The sequence below is a fragment of the Nycticebus coucang genome, chromosome 4, assembly GCF_027406575.1.
Source record: "Nycticebus coucang isolate mNycCou1 chromosome 4, mNycCou1.pri, whole genome shotgun sequence".
In the NCBI taxonomy this organism is placed as follows: Eukaryota; Metazoa; Chordata; class Mammalia; order Primates; family Lorisidae; genus Nycticebus; species Nycticebus coucang.
In genome coordinates, this window is record NC_069783.1 from 61,961,167 (window position 1) to 61,980,290 (window position 19,124).

The following is a 19,124-nucleotide window of genomic DNA, read 5'->3' on the forward strand; positions in this document are numbered from 1 at the left end:
TCTGAATGCATCACAAAATGTTTTCATTTTCCTCTAATTAAACAAATTTAAGTTGTTTTGAGGATTTTATTTTTTTTGCTATTGCAATGATGCTATGAACATTACTGTACATGTCTCCTTAAGCGTATGAGACTGTTTCTCTTAGCGTAGGAGACTCAACTACAATATTTCCTATTGCTAAATTGCTCTCTTCCATAGTTTGTCACTCTTCAATAAGTAGTGAATGAGATTTCCCTATTACTCCACAACATCATTAATTATTCAATTAATTAATATTTAATTAATATATTAATTAAAAACAAAACAGTAATAATCATCTTCAAATGGACACATCTCATTTTTAAAGGCTTTCAATGAACTGCGACATTAATGTATAGATAAATTTATAAATGTCTTACAAGCAGAAAAGTTTAGAAAGATGAACATATTTTTGAGAAAGATATAGCATTCCCTTGGCCATACTTTTTAGCATGTAAAAGCTATAAATTTATATGTTTTTATTAATATAATCTGATAATACATAGAACTACTTATTAAAACAGTCACTAAAATACATTAAAAACTTATTTTATGAATAGGCAAATAGAATGGGACAGAGAGCCCAGAAATAGACCCATACAGATATAGTCAACTGATAATTTGACAAAGTAGCAAAGGCAATTCAGTAGAGAAAGGATAGGTCCTTCCAACAAATATTATTGGAACAACTGGACACCCACATGCAAAATCGTGAACCTACACATAGGATTTAACCTTTTCCAAAAAGTTATCCAAGCTAACGATGTTTATCATGACCATGAACCTAGCATCCCTGATTCATGGAAAGGTGGCAGTGGTGGTACCATAGATTTTTAACCTCTCTAAATCCCCACATAAAACTGTTGAACTAAATAGCAAAACCAAAAGCCCATGGACAACTAGATGAGGATTAAAAGAGAGAGGGCATCATATCCACAGAACAAAGCCATAGATTTTATTTTCCTCCAGTTTTGTTCCTTCTCCATCTCAGTTCTGCCAGGTGTCCAGGCTGCACGGGGACCCAGTGAGGGGTGAGTGGTCAAGTCAGGCCGTAATGGAGCAGCACTCAGCATGTGAGGCCAAAGAAACTCTGCCCCACTGTATCTTACCTCACAGGGGTGGCTTTCAGGGATTCTTTTAGGCAGCAGATTAAAATTTTACCACAGTTGAGAAATTGACAAAAAGCTTCTATGTTGTACATGGTTCTTTCTCTCTCTCTTTTACTTTTAAAAAGAAAAACTCAGAAAGAAGCATCAGATTTGTGTAAATGAGGGTTATGTCAGAGGATGGCCAATTTTGCTTTATGATTTTATGAAGGAAAATCTGTGGCACTATGTATATATCTATTCTGAACCAACAGCAGACTTAGTTTATATTGCAAATAAATATTATTTTTTCTGTAAAATGAAAACAAAAGAGGGCATTTTATGTAACAATTATATGATCCAATAACATGAAATGCAACTATTTAAAAATGGGAAGGGGAGGAATGAGTAAAAAATAGGCAAATTTTTTTTGAATGTTCTTAGTAATTTATACTAATAGTGGTAGAATTAGCATAATTATCTAGAGACTGTCAGGTGTATGCTAAAGTAAATAACTAATTATGGGATATTCTAATTCATCCCCCCGTTCCCCTACAAACTAGGATTTTTAAAATGGAAGAGAGGAAATATTAGATGTAATATAAACAAGGTTAAACCAAAAATCCTGTAGTCCTGAATTTGAGTTAGAAGCATCAACGAACTTTATATGTGTCTGCATAAAATTTCTAACTTTTTCTACTGAGGAAACCTAAAAGTAATGACCAACTCAAAAATAATAGCCCAATATCTCTAACAATTTGACTTGGGCTTAAAATACCATTTTCTATTTAAAGGAAAATGAGAGTATCTTGGAGAAATGACTAATTCCAGGTCTGAGGCAGGAAATATATAGGATCAGCATAGAATATTCTTTCATACCAGACAGCAAACAAGGTACCCAAGACTGGTGAGGTCATAATAAAAAGAGCCAACTTCATGAAGCTCCTCTAGCTAAAGACAGGACAATCTGAGCTTCCAAAGGATAATTATTATAATTTATAAATCCCACCAAATTTAATATGTTTAAATTCGTGAATTAATAATGCTATTTAAAAAATAAACATGTCACCTTCAGGGAGTGGTAGGGAAATCAATTATCTTCAAAATCAGTAAATAGAAAACAACCAGACATTTATCCTGCTTATCCTATATGAATATAACTATTGGGAAGATAAACAAGAGTTGACTGGAAGTGTCTCTTTATAAAATTACCCCAAATATATTACCATATATACTACCATTTTGCAACCCTAATGAATTAATAGATCTAGGCGTTAAATGCCAACACTGCTAACATCAAAAAGAGAAAAAACAGGCCAGGTGCAGTGGTGCACCTGTAATCCTGGCACTTTGGGAAGACAAGGTGGGAGAGTCTTTTGAGCCCAGGAGATCAAGGCTGGCCTGGGCAACAGCGTGACCCCATTTCTACCAAAAATAGAAAAATAAGCCAGACATGGCGTCAAGCACCTGTAATCCCAGCTACTTGAGAGGCTAAAACAGAAGGATTGCTTGAGGCCCGGAGTTGGAGGCTACACTGAACTATGATGACTCCACTGCACTCTACCCTAGGCAATAGAGCAAGGCCCTGTCTCAAAATACGATATATGATATGATACGAGAGAGAACCTAAAATTATGTGTCTGTTGATGAAAGAACAAATCATCCCATATAGTCCTCAAAACTGACTAACTTGCAGAATTTTCAAAGGACAGAGAAACATGTCAAAACACGCATGAATATACAAACTACAACAGCTAGATTGTGGGACAGTATAGATTCAACAGATAAATTTTAAAGAAAAGAAAGGGGTTGATAGGGAACTTATGGATTAAAAGAGGTTTAAAATATACATTAAAATGTTCTAAATTGCTAAATATTAAACTATATTTTCTAGAGATGCAGATGGAAATGATAAAAACTAGAGGGGTATACAGGAGAATGATTAAAAAGTCATGGCAGTGGTTACTTTTTGGGATAAGGAAAGGATTAAGATCATGATAGATGGGCAGCACCTGTGGCTCAAGGAGTAGGGCGCTGGTCCCATATGCCGGAGGTGGCAGGTACAAACCTACCCCGGCCAAAAACCCAAAAAAAAAAAGATCATGACAGAGTACTTTGAGGTACTTCTGAGCACCTGTACAATTCTATTTCTTGACTTGGGTGATGGTTCCAATGGTGTTTCCCTTATTATAGCTCAATAAACTATACATTTGTATGGTTTTTATTATGTGTGTTTTATTTTTTAATAAAGAAATATTTTTAAAAATCAACATCTCTAAAATAGAGTATGTTTGATATTTGGCTGAAAGTTAATAATACAGTACATGCATTTCTTTGGAAGAGATTTTTCTTTAATGTTTTGGTATTCAGCTGAATGTATTTATAATGTTTTCTGAATGCCTCTTATCAAATTATAACATATTTTTAGTTGGTCATATTATTACTTTCTCATTAGTTACTGGTCTTGAAAATCCCTACAAAATAGTTTTTAATTCTTATGGGAAAAATAATATTTATAAGGTTATAATTCCCTAGCCCTCACAATATATTTTAAGGTTTAATGGCTCTGCTAATGTGTTTATGATAATTTGGTAAACAAATTCAGGTGACCTTTTCTGAGTAAGATATCATGAAATTCCCACCATACTCAGAAAGTATTATCAAATCCAAACATCTAAAAAGTTAAAATATCTGCTTAAATAAAAAGTAAAGAAAGAATAAGTTATCGCATTATTGACAAAGTGAACAAATAAAACACTAGGTCTAGGAAGATCCTTTCCAAAAGGAAGTATAAGAGTATGTGAAAGTTTAAATGAAAAAACCAACCCATTATATATGCTAATTGACATATATACAATTAAAATATATTTTAAATGAATTTATCAATAAAAACTGTCTTTTTTTGCATTATTATATATTTCTCAAGACACATTTTTTTTTCTTACACTACATAGATCTCTCTGCTCTCTGTTCCTAATCCAGATATGGACTGTTGTTTAGAGCTCTGTAGCATGAAATTAGACCAGAAGTTTTCTAATATCCATAAAATATATTTTAAAATGCTTCTCCTCTGAAAGACAGATGATTCAGTCATGGAGAACTTATTTCTATGTTTCTTGGTTTTGTTTTTTTAGCTGCTTGATAAGCCAATTTGCTACTTAGAATCTACTGTTAAAACTCTCATTTCATTCAGTATGTGGGCTTTTTCCTTTTCATGGTCAGTTATGCAAAAAAATATGGCTTTAAAAAATCTTTAATTTGCTGTAAAGCAGCCTTCTCAATTTGGCTGCACATAACGACCACCTAGGGAACTGTGAAAGATTATAGATGTTCCCTCCCCTCCAGAGATTTTGATGTAACTAGTCTAGGTGGGTCCCTTTTTAAAAGCTCCACAGGTGATTGTAATGTGTTGCTAAACCTAGGACCTATTGCTTTAGGATTCTGCCTCTGTCCAAATAAAAGCTTATTAGCTTTTCTAACTGAATCAGGATGGGAAATCCTTTTTAAAAATTCTACTGTTTAGTAGATCCAAAGATTAAATTTCTTCTCTGCAAGGCTGCTATTTTTTTAGTTTGAATTCTAGGGTTAAAGAGCATATTGTGTCTTTCTTCTGATAATTAGTTCAAGAAGTCCCTAGGCTGCTACTGAAAAAATTTAAAGGGAAATACCTGAAAATTACCTTAATAGACTGGACTGGTAGTTTTAGTTCATGATATTCTAAAAAATATTTCATACTTCATAGTTAAAGATTATGTCTTCACACACACAAAAAAGAACAATAATTATTCCCCTAGACATTTCTTCTAAAAGATGTTCACCTTTTGTATACTGAATTACACGTGAAATTCTGAAAAATAATCTTTATACATTTTCCCAACAGATTAATATTGAAATAACTAAAAGTATCAAATCCTTAAACAAAAGCTCTCAACAAAAAATGAATTATGTATCTTAATATACATATATAATATACCAGGATCAAAGGATCAAAAGGGGGGACATTATGCAATTAGTGGTGAATAAAAATCATGTAACTTTATAAAAGTATATTCAAATACATAAAATGGATAATTTTCTAGAAATATAAATCATGGAAAACAAAAGGAAAAAACAGAATTTAAAAAATAAAAAACTTAAAAAAATGGAATCAGTAATGAAACATCTACCCTCCTTGCAAGATACCACACCCAGGCGATTTTATAGCTAAGTTTTACCAAACCTTCAAATATCAGATACTTCCTTTTTTTTTTTTGAGACAGAGTGTCACTATGCTGCCATCTGTAGAGTAATATGATATCACAGCTCACAGCAACCTCAAACTCTTAGGCTCAAGTGATTCTCTTGCCTCAGCCTCCCAAGTAGCTGGGACTACAGGCACCCACCATAACGCCCTGCTATTTTTTTGTTGCAGTTGTCATTATTGTTTAGCAGGCCTGGGCCAGGCTCGAACCCACCAGCCTAGGTGTACATGGTTGGCGCCCTACCCATTGAGTTATGGGCACTGCCAAGAGATACTTCCTTTTTTGTATGTTTGTTTGTTTTTTAGACAGAATGTCTCATTCAGTTGCCCTGGGATTGAGTGTCGTGATATCATAGCTCACTGCATCCTCAAACTCTTGGGCTTAAGTGATTCTCTTGCCTCAGCCTCCGAAGTAGCCAGGACTAAGAAGCCCGTCACAGTGCCTGGCTAGTTATTCTATTTTTTAGGAGAGATGGAGTCTTGCTCTTGCTCAGGCTGGTCTTGAACTCATGAGCTCAGGCAATCCACCTACCTCAGCCTCTCAGAGTACTAGGATTGCAGGCATGAGCCACCGTACCCAGCTAGGTAATTCTTTTTGGTACTGTTTCAGAGAGGAGAAAAAGAAAAAGCTAGCCAAATCAATCTATGGAGCTAGTACAATCCTGATATCTACTTTACTAAGTTCTAGTCTATTTAATTCTTTCTATTCTATTTTATTCCATCTATTTTATTCAATTCTATTCTATTTTATCTATTCTCTCCTCTTTCTAGTCTATTCTATTGAATTCTATTCTCATCTACTATATTCCATTCTATTTCTATTCTACTGAATTCTATTATATTCTATTTCATCCATTCTGTTGTATTCTATTCCATCATTCTATTCTATCCCATTTCATTCCAATCCAATCTACTTATTCTGTTCTATTCTACTGTATTTTATTTTATAAAATACATCACCACTCCCCATTGTCTCCCACTATTGTTTACACACACTCTACTCACAGTACCATTGGTATACACCTTTAGGCCCTTGCAGGCCAGGACAGTATCTTATTCATACCCCCGATACGAAATACAGTGCTTACTACATGGTTGTGCTCAATAGTTGCTGAATGATACATTAATAGTATTTCTACTTGAAATACCATTGATGTGTACACACAGGAGGGAAATAATGAGCTAGCATGTTAATTCATTTGGATAAAACATAGGTTTATATAAGGAAATAACACTGGAAATGTGGATAAGGCCAATCAGGGTAGATTTCCCAGTCCTGAGGCTGAGTTTGGCTTTAGCATCTACTGAAGACTTTTAGCAGGCAATGGCTAAATCAGATCTATGTTTTTTTAGAGATGTTAGGGCCCTAGAGGTGACCTAACTGGATTAAATCCATCATTTTAAAGATTAAAATAACTAAAGCCAGACAGGATAGGAGATCTACCCAAATCCATAGAACACAGAATTAGCTAGAAGTAGACAGAAGCTTAGAGGGAGTAAACTTAAGTTCACACAGTTAATTCATGCTGCAACCAACAGGCAAACCCAGGGCTGTTCAGTTCCAAAGTCCATGATCTAGATGACACTAGGTGATGAAGTATGTAGATCATATGTACAACCTTTTTAGGACAGTCCTAATTTCATTTAATACACACATTTCAAATAAAAGTAATATGTAAAATGTATAACTAAAAGCTGATTTTTCATTATTTTTACTTTTATTTGTAAGTAAAAGTAAAACATTTAATACAATTCTAATTAGCTTAATTATTTTTAGTCATTTTGACTAAGTCTGTCACTCAATGAGCTTCTAGACTCAAGATCAGTAACACCATGGGCATGAGTAGAAAGTGATTGGAAACATAGGCACTTCTTCGGCCTCACAAAATCCAAACCCAAACACAAGTGTTACTAGTCAGTCATTGCAACAGAATTGGTAAAGTTCCAGAAAAAGAAAACTAAAAATATCTATAGGCAATTGAGAAGATTGCTAAAGAAGACATACGAATACATACATACATATAAATATATTTTTAATTTTAGGACTCTTTAGGCTTAAAAGACATCCTGAAGTTAATAAAACCAAAAGAGGTAGGTAGGGATAGAGTAAACTTAGACTAGGGATAGAGTAAACTTAGACTTGTTCATTTTACCTCAGAATATTAATTCTGGGATCTACTCCTTAAAGACTAAAAGATGATAAATTTAGAGGAAAATATAAGAATGCACTATTATATCTAGATAAAAACATTAAAAGTTCAGGGAATGACAAACCTTTTATTTTTAAAGTTACAAAAAACACAAATAGGGAATTTCATACTCAAAGTATTAGTACAAACTGAAGACACAGGTAGGTTCACACATGAATGAATGAAAGATCAAACTACGGTCAAGAATAGACAGTGATGATGTCGTACTCACTCTGTAGATTAACCTATTGTGAGACACAATACTGGACTGAGAAGGCCATCGCTCTATTTCTCTCCTTACAATTTGCCTCAGCTATGGTTTGGCATCACAGGGTCTTGCACGAAGTAGGCATTTGACTAATGTTTGTTAATTGAATGATTGATGTTTGAAGAAGGTAAGTGGTAACATAGCTTTCAAGGGCAGGAAATCATGAACAAACAGTAAGGACAGTACTACCACAACTAATCACAAGAGCCACAACAGTGAACAGTGATTCAGAGTTTACTATACATTGGTATTGCTCTAAACGCATGTATTTATCAATCTCACTAATTCAACTTTTTGGCTAATGAAACTGTAGCACATAAAGGTGAGCAATTTGGTCAAGGACAGAGAGCTAGGGAGTGACACATCCAGTATTTGAACCCAGGAGCCTGTTCTCTTACTCACTACACAATTTCAGCCAGCCTTGAAACTATAGGAGTATCCTCTAGATATGATGCTTCTTAGGCTCTCATTTCATATGCAATTAAGATTTGAAAAATAAATTATAAGTTTAAAAAATTTCACTTGATTTCAGAATAGAAAAAACCAATAATTCTATTTTATTTGTACTTTATTAAAATGTATATATTTGTTTTAGGTTTACCTCTAGTCTTCCTTGAGCATAACCCAGAAGCAGAAGATTGGCTCTGTCCTTCTCAGAAGAAATGGGGGCCCAAGGCCAAGCATCATCACTGACCAGTGGCCACCAGCAAATAACTATATCCTGAACATAATTGATAGCAAGATGACGCTCTGTCGTCCTGTTTATTGGGCCGGGTATTTCACAATAGGAAACCTAATGATTAAAAATAAAAAAGCATATAAAAAACATTTCTTTTAAAAGATGCAAAACCCTCAAAGTATTACAAAAATTAAAGCATCTGGAAATGTAGATACATGCAAGTAAATATGCATGTTAAATATGTGCTTAAGAAGGTGTCAGAATTTACCAAATTCTTTTGACACACATGTAAAAAAGACATATGTTCAAAATTCTCCCCATTTTTAGCAGAGGGAGGAAAAGGAGAAATGTGAGTTAGGGAGGAATTGGATGTAGCAATTCCAATCAATACCAAAATGTACAGTCATGGTTGCTTGACAGCATCGATCTACACACAGGGTTTAAGACCAGCTGTATTAAATGACAAGTTCAGTACTGCTGACCAAGAGTGTCTGACTACTGTTTAAGACATAACACGTTAACAATAACTGACAACAACAAAAGGAAAAACAACTTGAGGCAAATATCTCTTTAAAGAATATATGAGACACAGACGTACATATTCTGCATAAAAAGGATAAGCCACAGCATCATGCGTAAAAGTTTATGCAGCTTCTGAGAATTATGCTTCTCTTTCTTAGGAAGGATTTGTAGAATTTATTATTCAAACTATGTTATTTTGGAACATGGTTATTTGAAAACATAAGCACGGCACCATCTGGGTGACACATGCCAAGGAAATATAGATTGCACCGTATTTCTGCTTAAGGAATTAATGGAAGGTTGATAGCTTGGAAGAAAAAAAAAACTATCTTGCCATTGCTGGTCAGCAATAATCGAACCACTTTCTGGGGATTAAGCGCATGGCTAAGCCTACTGGACCAGACACTAGCAAAGGGCAGGGGGTCTTCTTATCAGAGAAATGCTTCTGGAGCCAGTCTCACTACATGACAGATTGCTTTCATATTCCTGTCTGCAAGGCAACAAAGGATGGCAGTAATGCGATAATGCCAGAGTGCAATGGGTGTTAAGAACCCGTTGCATTTATGTATTGTATTTAGTAAATAATCAGGCTCATCCAAATTGTGATCTCACCACTCAACCAAGGCCATTAAAATCAAGGTTAATGCTTTAATAATCCTCTGCTATTTTTTTTCAATATGGTCAAAAGGAACCCTTTTCTATTTGCATGGCCATAATATTATTGACCTCTTCATCCTCCAAATGCACATCAAAAGAAACTGAAATCAAAGTAATTACCAGTGTTGTTCTCTCATGGTAAACATTTAACTCCTTTTACTGTTCCTTCACTGTTAAATAAATTGAATTGGATTTTAAAATGTAGACAGGAAAATTTGTTAAAGGTCAATAGTTTTAGGATATTTACCCTACAATTTTCTTTGCCAAAATTATGTCAATCTGAAAGAATTAAATTATGGTACAGCTGTAACAGAAAGCAGAAGTACAATACTCTATACCACCTCCTTGTTTTAAAATCCAAATGGGCAGACAACACAGATGTACTTAGTGCTTTTAAATGAAAATTCTTACATTTAAGCTCTCATTATCAGTATTTAAACTCTTTTCTCATTTGACAGAAACACCACAATGAAACTGCTAAATACTTAAAAATACACCTACTGTTACCTATGAATTTCTAGATGAAGAAAAGAAGTTTAAAATGAGCAAATATCATTAACTGGTTCTCACATAATGTAAACCGCTTATGTTATTTGATATTTCATGTTTTTTATGAATTTTCATTTTATCATGATAATCAGGAGAGCATTTAAATTCTTAAAATATCCTTCTAATGGATAATTAGAAAATTTAACTTAGCATTAAGTATCTATATTTTAAATATAAAACCAGAAAATGAAATTCATGGGCTTTCCAAAAAGAAACAGATTACTTTCCTAATGTATAGAAATAAAATGGAGTGCCCATGTTCCTAATTTCTAAAATCTAAAGGCAGAAAGAATAAGCAAGTAATTCCCTTACTTAAGGTTAAGGACACAAATATTAGATCTATTTTCCATATCCTTTCATAAGAAAACATGACATCCTTACAGTTTCTCTCTGCTCTAATTAACAGGTAGTTTCTCATCATTCAGTTGAAAAGACTTCACCTTCACGTAAGATGAAAAAACAAGTCATACAAAATTTTATATACTAGCATTAACAACAATGAGTTAATGCACATTGGTACATTTTAAAGATATTAGCAAATAAACAGTATCTTTATATATTAGCAAATAAACAATATTTCTAGTAAATCTTCACTTAACCATTCTGGAAAATAACATTGTATTGTTGTAAAAATGCTAATATTCTTTTTTGGCGGGGGGAGAGGGGCTAGCAGAATATATGAGTACCTCTAATTTCTAGTTAAGGAAAATCAATATTTATAGAAGCTCACAAAGGCAGCAAATAAACCAGATTGCAGTTCAGTACAAAACAATGAAAAATTCATTTAATATTTTTTATTCCATGTTAAAAACCCTCTTCATAAGAATAGATGTTTCCACTAAATAAAACTAAATGCTCCTCACACCACTTCCACCTTGTTCATAATAAGTAATAATTCCAGCAGGCAAAAGTTTAAATACCCTTCCAAACACACACACAAGTTTCAAGCCACAGAGCTGGCTTCTAAAACTCTTTGCCCTTGCTATAGATGCTCTAGGTATGGTGTAAGTGTGCGTCTTTTTTAAGGAAGCTGTATATCAGCTCTGTCCCCAGTGAACAGTGAACTGTCTCAAATCCACGTCACAGAGGCTGGATCAATCTTGCAAACACAAGTCATTGTTGAAAAGAGGCCTTGAACTGAAACAGCCTGGAAAATGTATTAGATACTCATCCTAGCAAACAGTATGCCTTCTCAGCAGTTAAAATGTAATGTGGCAAAACTTAAACACATAATTTAAAATAAAAATCCTGCCTTAACAGATGTAAAGTCTCTGATACAGTAGGGAAAGAAATTACCCAGAGTTAGTGAAGGGAGAGATACTAACACAAGAAGGAGATTTCTTTTCGCATTTTCTCCAGTTATATTGGCTGAGACAGGGGTGTTCTCCCAGTCCTTGTTTATTACACTTTTCTATTAACCTCTAAAAGTGACTTCTTCCTTCTTTCTTTTCTGTTGAAATGGAAATCAGAGCAGCTACCCTAGCCTAACAAGATGATATGGTCTTGAGAGAAAATGAGAATGGTGTACATACTATCACCAGTAAGAAAAAAACTTTTTAGAAAAGTATAACATGCGTCTATTATCTATCTTTGACTTCTAGAAGTACTATATAAATTGCTCCAAAAATGCCATTGTAACACTCACTCCCATCTAATGAGAGTGAAAAAGAAAACTTAGCATGGTCACTATTAGCACTGAATCAAGCTTAATCCTATAATAATTCTGGTTATTCTGAAATCCAGAAATGTTCAACAGTAATGAATATAACATCAACTCATGTGATACTCTAGTCCTTAGTAATAATATGACTAAATAAACTGAAATTTCTACCTTATAATCCAAGGCTGAGAGTTTTTCCAGTCTTTTGTTTACATCAGGAGAATCCATCTTCTTGGTAAACTGAATAAAACATAGGTTTTTTTGTGCCAAAAATGATAAGATGATAAAACTGTCTGTGAGAAGAGCTAAAAAACATGATTTGGTAATACCAAGTTAGAATAATAAGAAATGAATAGTTTTTCCACTGAAATATTTAAAAAGTTACTTTCAGAAGATACATATTAATTGAAATTGCTGAAGTTTCCTAAATATTATGACAACAGAAATACTAAAGCTATTAGGAATAAGCAATAACCATCAAACTAGTCATGCATAGATTTCATGTTTTTCTTCTTTTCTTGTGACTATTTCAATATACACTATACAACCACCAAATAAAATGTATGTGAACCAGGGCGAGGAAAGTATCAAAGAAAGACTATTCACAGAAAACAATTATTTTTATTTGTGCCTAGACTTTACTCCTATGTTTATATGATACAAACCATCTGAGAATAAAGTAGATTTTTAGGGGAATACTGATCAGCATTTTCTACCATTTTCATTTTTTCTTATTTTAAAAATTTTCATCAATAACTCTTTTGCAGGGTATGTAAGCTCAATTTCATCACATGAAATAACCCATATGATGCCCCAAACATCTATTACATAAATTGATATTTAATGATGAAGATCAGGAAAAAAATTTCTATAGCCTTATTTCCAAAGCATACATGTATGTAGGTAATTAATACTCATGGGTTACATAAAAGGCCATTAATGTTATATAAAATTATTGACAAAAACATATAGGAATTTCAGAAATAATTTTTATTATTCCTAGCATAAAGAAATTATTAAATGATTTATACATTTTCCTTTACTTCCACACCCCTGGCTGTGCAAGCAGTGACCAACAGTGGATCTACACAATTACAGGAAAATCTGGAGAACTGCCAAGAAATCACATTGTTATCATGTTCCCATGAGAGTGTATTATTTGGGGTATAAATAAAAGAAGTGAAAAAAGATAACTCACAGAGACAAATAGTATTAGAAGCCTCCTTTTAATTCTTATCAAGGAGCATCAATATGACAAAATCATCACAAGCCACTATTTTATTTGCAGTGTTAATGAAGAGGTCAATTATTAGACTATGAAAATGAAACCTCTTCCATAGGGAAGCTTCCTTAGCACCATAGTCCTTTAAGTAAGGGGGGATGGCATGCTTACAATCCTACCCACAGCTTATCATTATTGCTAATGTTGCCAATTATAGCCATGCTGCAGAACACTCTTCTTTACGATAACATGATTGTGTCTCATTTTATCCACAGGTAGCTACAAAGAGCATACAGCAGAAAGATTTCTTTATTCTCACCTCTGTCATTTCCACTAGGCCACACTATCCTTTAATTATTCATTTTAAGACACCTACATTTTCAATCTTTCATAATAATGTAATGTTTCTAGACTTTTTACCCTGAATAAAAGAACATAATCTCAAAAATTTAGGAGTCACCACAGTATAGTGAAAAGAAAATGGGCTTTGTAGCCAGAACCTGTATTCAAATCTCAGCTCAATCACTTTCTGTTACATGACTCTGGGCATGTTCTTTAGTAGGTCAGCTTCAGTTTCCTTAGGTATACAAATGGAAATAACTATACCTTGTTTTCTTGTATTAAATGAAATAGGTACATTGGGACCCAGCATGGAGCCTTAATGGCTCAATAAATATGAGTATCCTTTCTAGTCAATGATTGGCTTAAAATCTTTTTCTTATGTGCTCTTTACAAATTATATACTGATTACAGTGTCACTTAATGGAACTAAATGTATCCAGTATATTTGGCACTGATTTTTGAAATTTAGAAAATATACCTCCAAATCTCTCTGAAGTAAAGAGTTCATAAGACTTCAGTAAGAAAGAGGGCCAGGCATGGGGGCTTATGCCTATAATCCCAGTACCTTGGGAGGCCAAGATGGGAAGATTATTTAAATTTGAGAAGACTTTAGCAAGAACGAATCTTCCTAAAAGAGCCAAAGCATTAGGTTTTTTTTACTGGTGGTTTTGTTGGAGTATTTGTGTTATTTACTCAAAATTCATTTAAAAATGAAATATATTTGAAATGTCAGTAATAGAGAATTGATTTTGAAAGAATGAAAACAAAACCCCATTTTAAATATACATTCACATTTTTAAGGAAATGTGAAAAATACTGAGAATATAAGCCTAACACTTGACAAGAAGACAAAAACTTTGATTTTAAACCTTAGTCAAAACTTGTATTGGTCTCAGGGGTTGTAAGTATGCCATTACAAGCAATTACTTGTGTTTGCAAGTCCCCAGTGGTAATAATTAGTCTACCTGTTGACACACTATTTCTCCTGGTCCACTGTTAATGTAGGCAATTGATTTGCACATGGGGGTAATTACCATCGCTGATGGTGTCTGAGATGAGCTTCCCCACTAGGCTTCTGTCAATCACCACTTTCTCCAGCTGCGGCCCAGAAAGGCTTAGGGACACCAGCGCACCTGAACCAAAGAGGAGCTAAAACCAGGTAAGGCAGGAGAAGGAGAGGAAGAGATGATGAGAATTACAATTTTTTAAAAATCTCTCTCCAAATGTACAAATTATATAGAAATTTACACATGCATCTACACCTTGAAATTATCAAGAATTTTTTTCATTGAAAAACAATCACTGACATTCTGAGTAAAAAGAGGTTGCTAAACAAGGCAATGCAGTAAGTGCATTGAGTAAAACTACATGCGGAAACCTATTTTAGTCCATGTTTATTAGCAGTCTAATGTTCTTTTTCCTTTTTTTTTTTTTAGACAGAGTCACTTTATTGCTCTCGTTAGAGTGCTGTAATGTCACAGCTCATAGCAACCTCCAACTCCTGGGCTTAGGCGATTCTCTTGCCTCAGCCTCCTGAGTAGCTGGGACCACAGGCGCCTGCCACAACACCTGGCTATATTTTTGCTGCAGTTTGGCAGGGTCCAGGTTCAAACTCGCCACCCTTGATATACGGGGCTGAGCCCTACCCTCTGAGCCACAGGCACCGCCCTCTTTTTTCTTTTTTTTTAAGATGCTAATGTTAGCGTACATATAGTTTATTTTTTTTATTATTTTTTATTAAATCATAACTTTGTACATTGATGCATTTATGCCAATTATAGCCATGGGTTCAGGGTACTGCTTCGATAACATAATGTGAAATGCTTACATTGAACTAACACATCCATCCCAATTATACTCATTCCTTAATCGTTTTGAAATGTACCACTGCATCATGCACATTAGGTGAGTTCCCCCAAAATACCCTCCCCCCTCCCACATCCTTCCTCCCCTCCCCTCTCTCTCCCCTCTTCCCTTCTACTTTCTGGACTATAGTTATGTTTTGCCATTCATATGAGTGTGTAGGTGATTATATATTGATTTCATACTAGTATTGAGTACACTGGATGCTTTTTTTCCCCTTCTTGAGATACTTTACTAAGAAGAATATGTTCCAGCTCCATCCACGTAAACATAAAAGATGTGAAGTCTCCATCTTTCTTTATGGCTGCATAGTGTTCGATGGTTGTACATATAGTTTAAATCCTAATGCACATATATAGTTTTGGTGATGGGGGACGTTTTACAAAATTCAAGTACTGTGATTTCCATGGCAGATAAGATGGCTACCTGATTATTTAATATCTCAGTCTGCGATCAAAAGAAGTTTCAGGTTTTTCTTTTCTTTTTTTTAATTGTTTGGGGTACAAAGAATTAGGTTATACTGATTATAGTTGTTAGGGGAAATGCCTCTTATAATTGTACCCTGCCCCCAAGAGTTGTACCATAAATCATAACCCCCATCCCCCTCCCTCATCCCCTCTCCCCAATCCCTTATTCCCCTGCCCTGCCCCACTTGCATTAGATCATCTGTTGCCTTCATATTAGAATTGAGTACATCGGATTCTTGCTTCTCCATTCTTGTGATGCTTTACTAAAAACAATGTGTCTCACCTCCATCCAGGTTAATACAAAAGATGTAAAGTCTCCTTGGGCATTTAGGCTGTTTCCACATTTTGGTGATTGTAAATTGAGCTGCAATAAACAGTCTACTGCAAATGTCCTTACGATAAAACGATTTTTTTCTTCTGTGTAGATGCCTAGTAATGGGATTGCAGGATCAAATGGGAGGTCTAATTTGAGTCTTTAAGTATGCTCCATACTTCCTTCCAAAAAGTTGCATTAGTTTTCAGTCCCACCAGCAGTATAAAAGTGTTCTCTTCTCTCCATATCCATGCCAGCCAGCATCTGCAGCTTTGAGATTTTGTGATGTAGGCCATTTTCACTGGGGTTAGGTGATATTCTCGTTTTTAAAAATTTAGAATACTAAAGCATTCAGAAATACTACTTTGTTTTACATTCAGAAAATGTAATGTGTTCTATTAAAATAATTTGAAAGATTATAGTAATTTCTTCAAGTTTGCCTAGTCATTGCTACACATTAAATATAGAATAAATGCCATCATTACAATATAAATAACTAATATTATGATTTATTTGGTATTTAAACCCTACTTCTAAAAATAAAGGTCTTGTCAGTCTAAAATATTAAAATACATGTAAATCAAGGCAATTAAGTAAAATGTTAAATTTTTTCAATCATAAATAAATAACACAGTGACAATTTCGCAATCAGAGATAAAGAAATATCATAAACCAGCCAGGATTTATCAATACCAATGTTCACATCACCACCCAACAAAAGATGATTAGATATCATCATTATAATTTTATACTGCTTTTTTCCATTTGTGGCAGCATAATTCATTCAGCTCCAAATGTTTAAAACTCCTAAAAGGACTATGCATATGCGTATGCTTGTTATCTATGAGATTATGAAATATCAACATTGGAAGAAATTGTTTCACCTTCAAAGCAACAGACTCAAAGCCGATGAATCATGGAATAGCATATGGTATAAAAAGAAAAAAACCAATTGTCAGTAAACTAATCATGAACATGCTAGCCAAATTCAAAGACAACTATGATTTTAAACAAAACAGGGGAATCCCCCACCCACCTAGGCATCATGTCTCAGCTAGAAAAGATGATTCTGTTAAAACATATTTGGACATGTATGAAAGAGGAGCAGCATGAAGGACCAGGGTAATAAAAAGACAGACCACCATTCCTCCACTGCCTAACAGATTCCAGACATGAATCAGAAAAAAAACCCAAAGGGTCCTTTTGTATATACTATTAGTACCCCTGTCCTAATCACCAGAAAGCTTACTTTTACTTGACTTAATGGACTGTGCCATTTCACCTTAATGTCTCTGTCTCTGAAGGGATAGGAGTGGAGGTGGGACTTACTCATCTTTATGAGTTTTGAAGACTAATAAGACACATTTGTTTCAAGAACTTCAAAATATTTCACAAATTAATCAATCTCTACTGAACTGCATCTAGCCCTTCAACATCCCTTGATGGCAAATATCTGTAGCCCCTTTCGGAGAAGTCCCCCATTGCAAAACAGCTTAACTCTTTTACTTCCCAAATTTTCCTTTATTACGTACATAGGCAATTTGGGGGTCATGTTTTATATCTATGTCTCCCCATCATGACTGCCTTTCCTCCATTATTCAAAATATCTCTAAAATCTGTCCTTTTCTATTTTTGGTCTACCGATACATTATACCTACATTTTTAAGCACCTCTTAATTACTATTAGCTCCATATAGATATTGACTGGCTGGGCCACATTTATCTTTGTATCTTCAGTACTAGAATAATGCCAGGCACATAGTAGGTGCTCAATAAATATTTGGAAACAGAATAAAAACTTACTCTTCTTAGGATCAGATGAGTCAGTTAGAAACAAACCTGGGACTCCCGTGCCGCAGAATCAGCAGTGACCAGCTGCAGACTAGGCCCTGTCCACACCCCTCGAGAAATCACCCAAGAATCTGGACTCCTGGGAGACAGGCCTCCAGACCTCAGAGTGAGAGTGGAGGGAAGTTCTGGGAGCTCAGAATTGCAGAAAAAAACCTGCAGAGACCAGTGAGAGAAGAATTTAGGCCCAGCAAGGAAGGATAAGTGAGTGGCACCAGAAGAGGCAGGACCAGCGTCCTGGGCTGAAGTGTGTAAGAGACTGGCTTTGGAAACAAGCCTCATCTTTGCCATTTTCTTCCTTGAGACCTGGGCCAGGAACATACTGAAGTGTCCTTGACTTTGCTTCAGGAACTGCGGTAGTCATCTCATGGTTACATCAGGAGAGCCTTTCTGAGAATGGAGCCTACCCAGAGAAAGCAGACCTTCAAGGAGAAGAACCAGGTATCCAGCCATGCCTGAGGACAGCCCCACTGGTAAACTTTTTAGCTGCACAGCGACTGCAATTGCCGCCCACCCGGACCTGTGTAAGGGCTGCGCAGCCTGGACCTCTGTAAGAGCTGCCTGGACCTCCATAAGAGCTGCACCACAACCACAATTGGCGCCCACCCGGACCTTGGCAAGAGCTACACCGCGACCCCTGACCTGGAACCAGCGCCCACAGGGACTCCACACGCCCTGACCAGGAACTGCGGGAGCCATGTACCCTGCGTCCTCCCTCCTGTACCCACTAATCTGGCCAGGGACTCTGGTAGCCGTGTGCCCTCCAGAGCCTTCCCTGCCTCTGAGAGGAGCCCTTCTCCTGGCCAGAGACTACTGGAGCCTTGGGCTGTCTGTGCCAAAGTCACTAGGCACCAGGCACTCTCAGAACTGTGTGCATGACCCCCCGCCCTGTTGCTGGATCCGGCTGTGTCACACTCCGGAGCTGCTTCCACAACCAGAACGCAGCCCCAGAGGAACTACACAGGGTCACTCCCTACAAAGATCCAGCAACAACAGAGTGATCCCGCTGGGGTCTAATCTTGAAGAGACACTTCCCCAACTCTGAGAACAGCCAGAGGCAATAGTGAAGAACAATCATGAGGCGAAATCAACAGAAAAACTCAGGCAATATGAACAAACAGAGTAGATCAACTCCCCCAAGGATCAAAGGGGCAGACACAGCACAAGATCCCATGCACAAACAAATACCAGAGATGTCAGAA

The 19,124-nt window shown here is 35.6% G+C and overlaps 1 protein-coding gene across 4 annotated transcripts in view; it reads right to left on the reverse strand.

The window, feature by feature from the left end:
- Window positions 1-19,124, reverse strand: part of WDPCP (WD repeat containing planar cell polarity effector) — a 495,763-nt gene that overhangs the window by 330,563 nt on the left and 146,076 nt on the right. For all 4 annotated transcript variants that reach the window (XM_053586757.1, XM_053586756.1, XM_053586755.1 and 1 more), the window contains 3 exons: window positions 14,466-14,580; window positions 12,039-12,172; window positions 8,402-8,593 (listed from right to left, as the gene is read on the reverse strand). In XM_053586757.1, coding sequence (XP_053442732.1) covers window positions 8,402-8,593; window positions 12,039-12,172; window positions 14,466-14,580 — 441 coding nt within the window. The remainder of the gene's footprint in view (window positions 1-8,401; window positions 8,594-12,038; window positions 12,173-14,465; window positions 14,581-19,124) is intronic.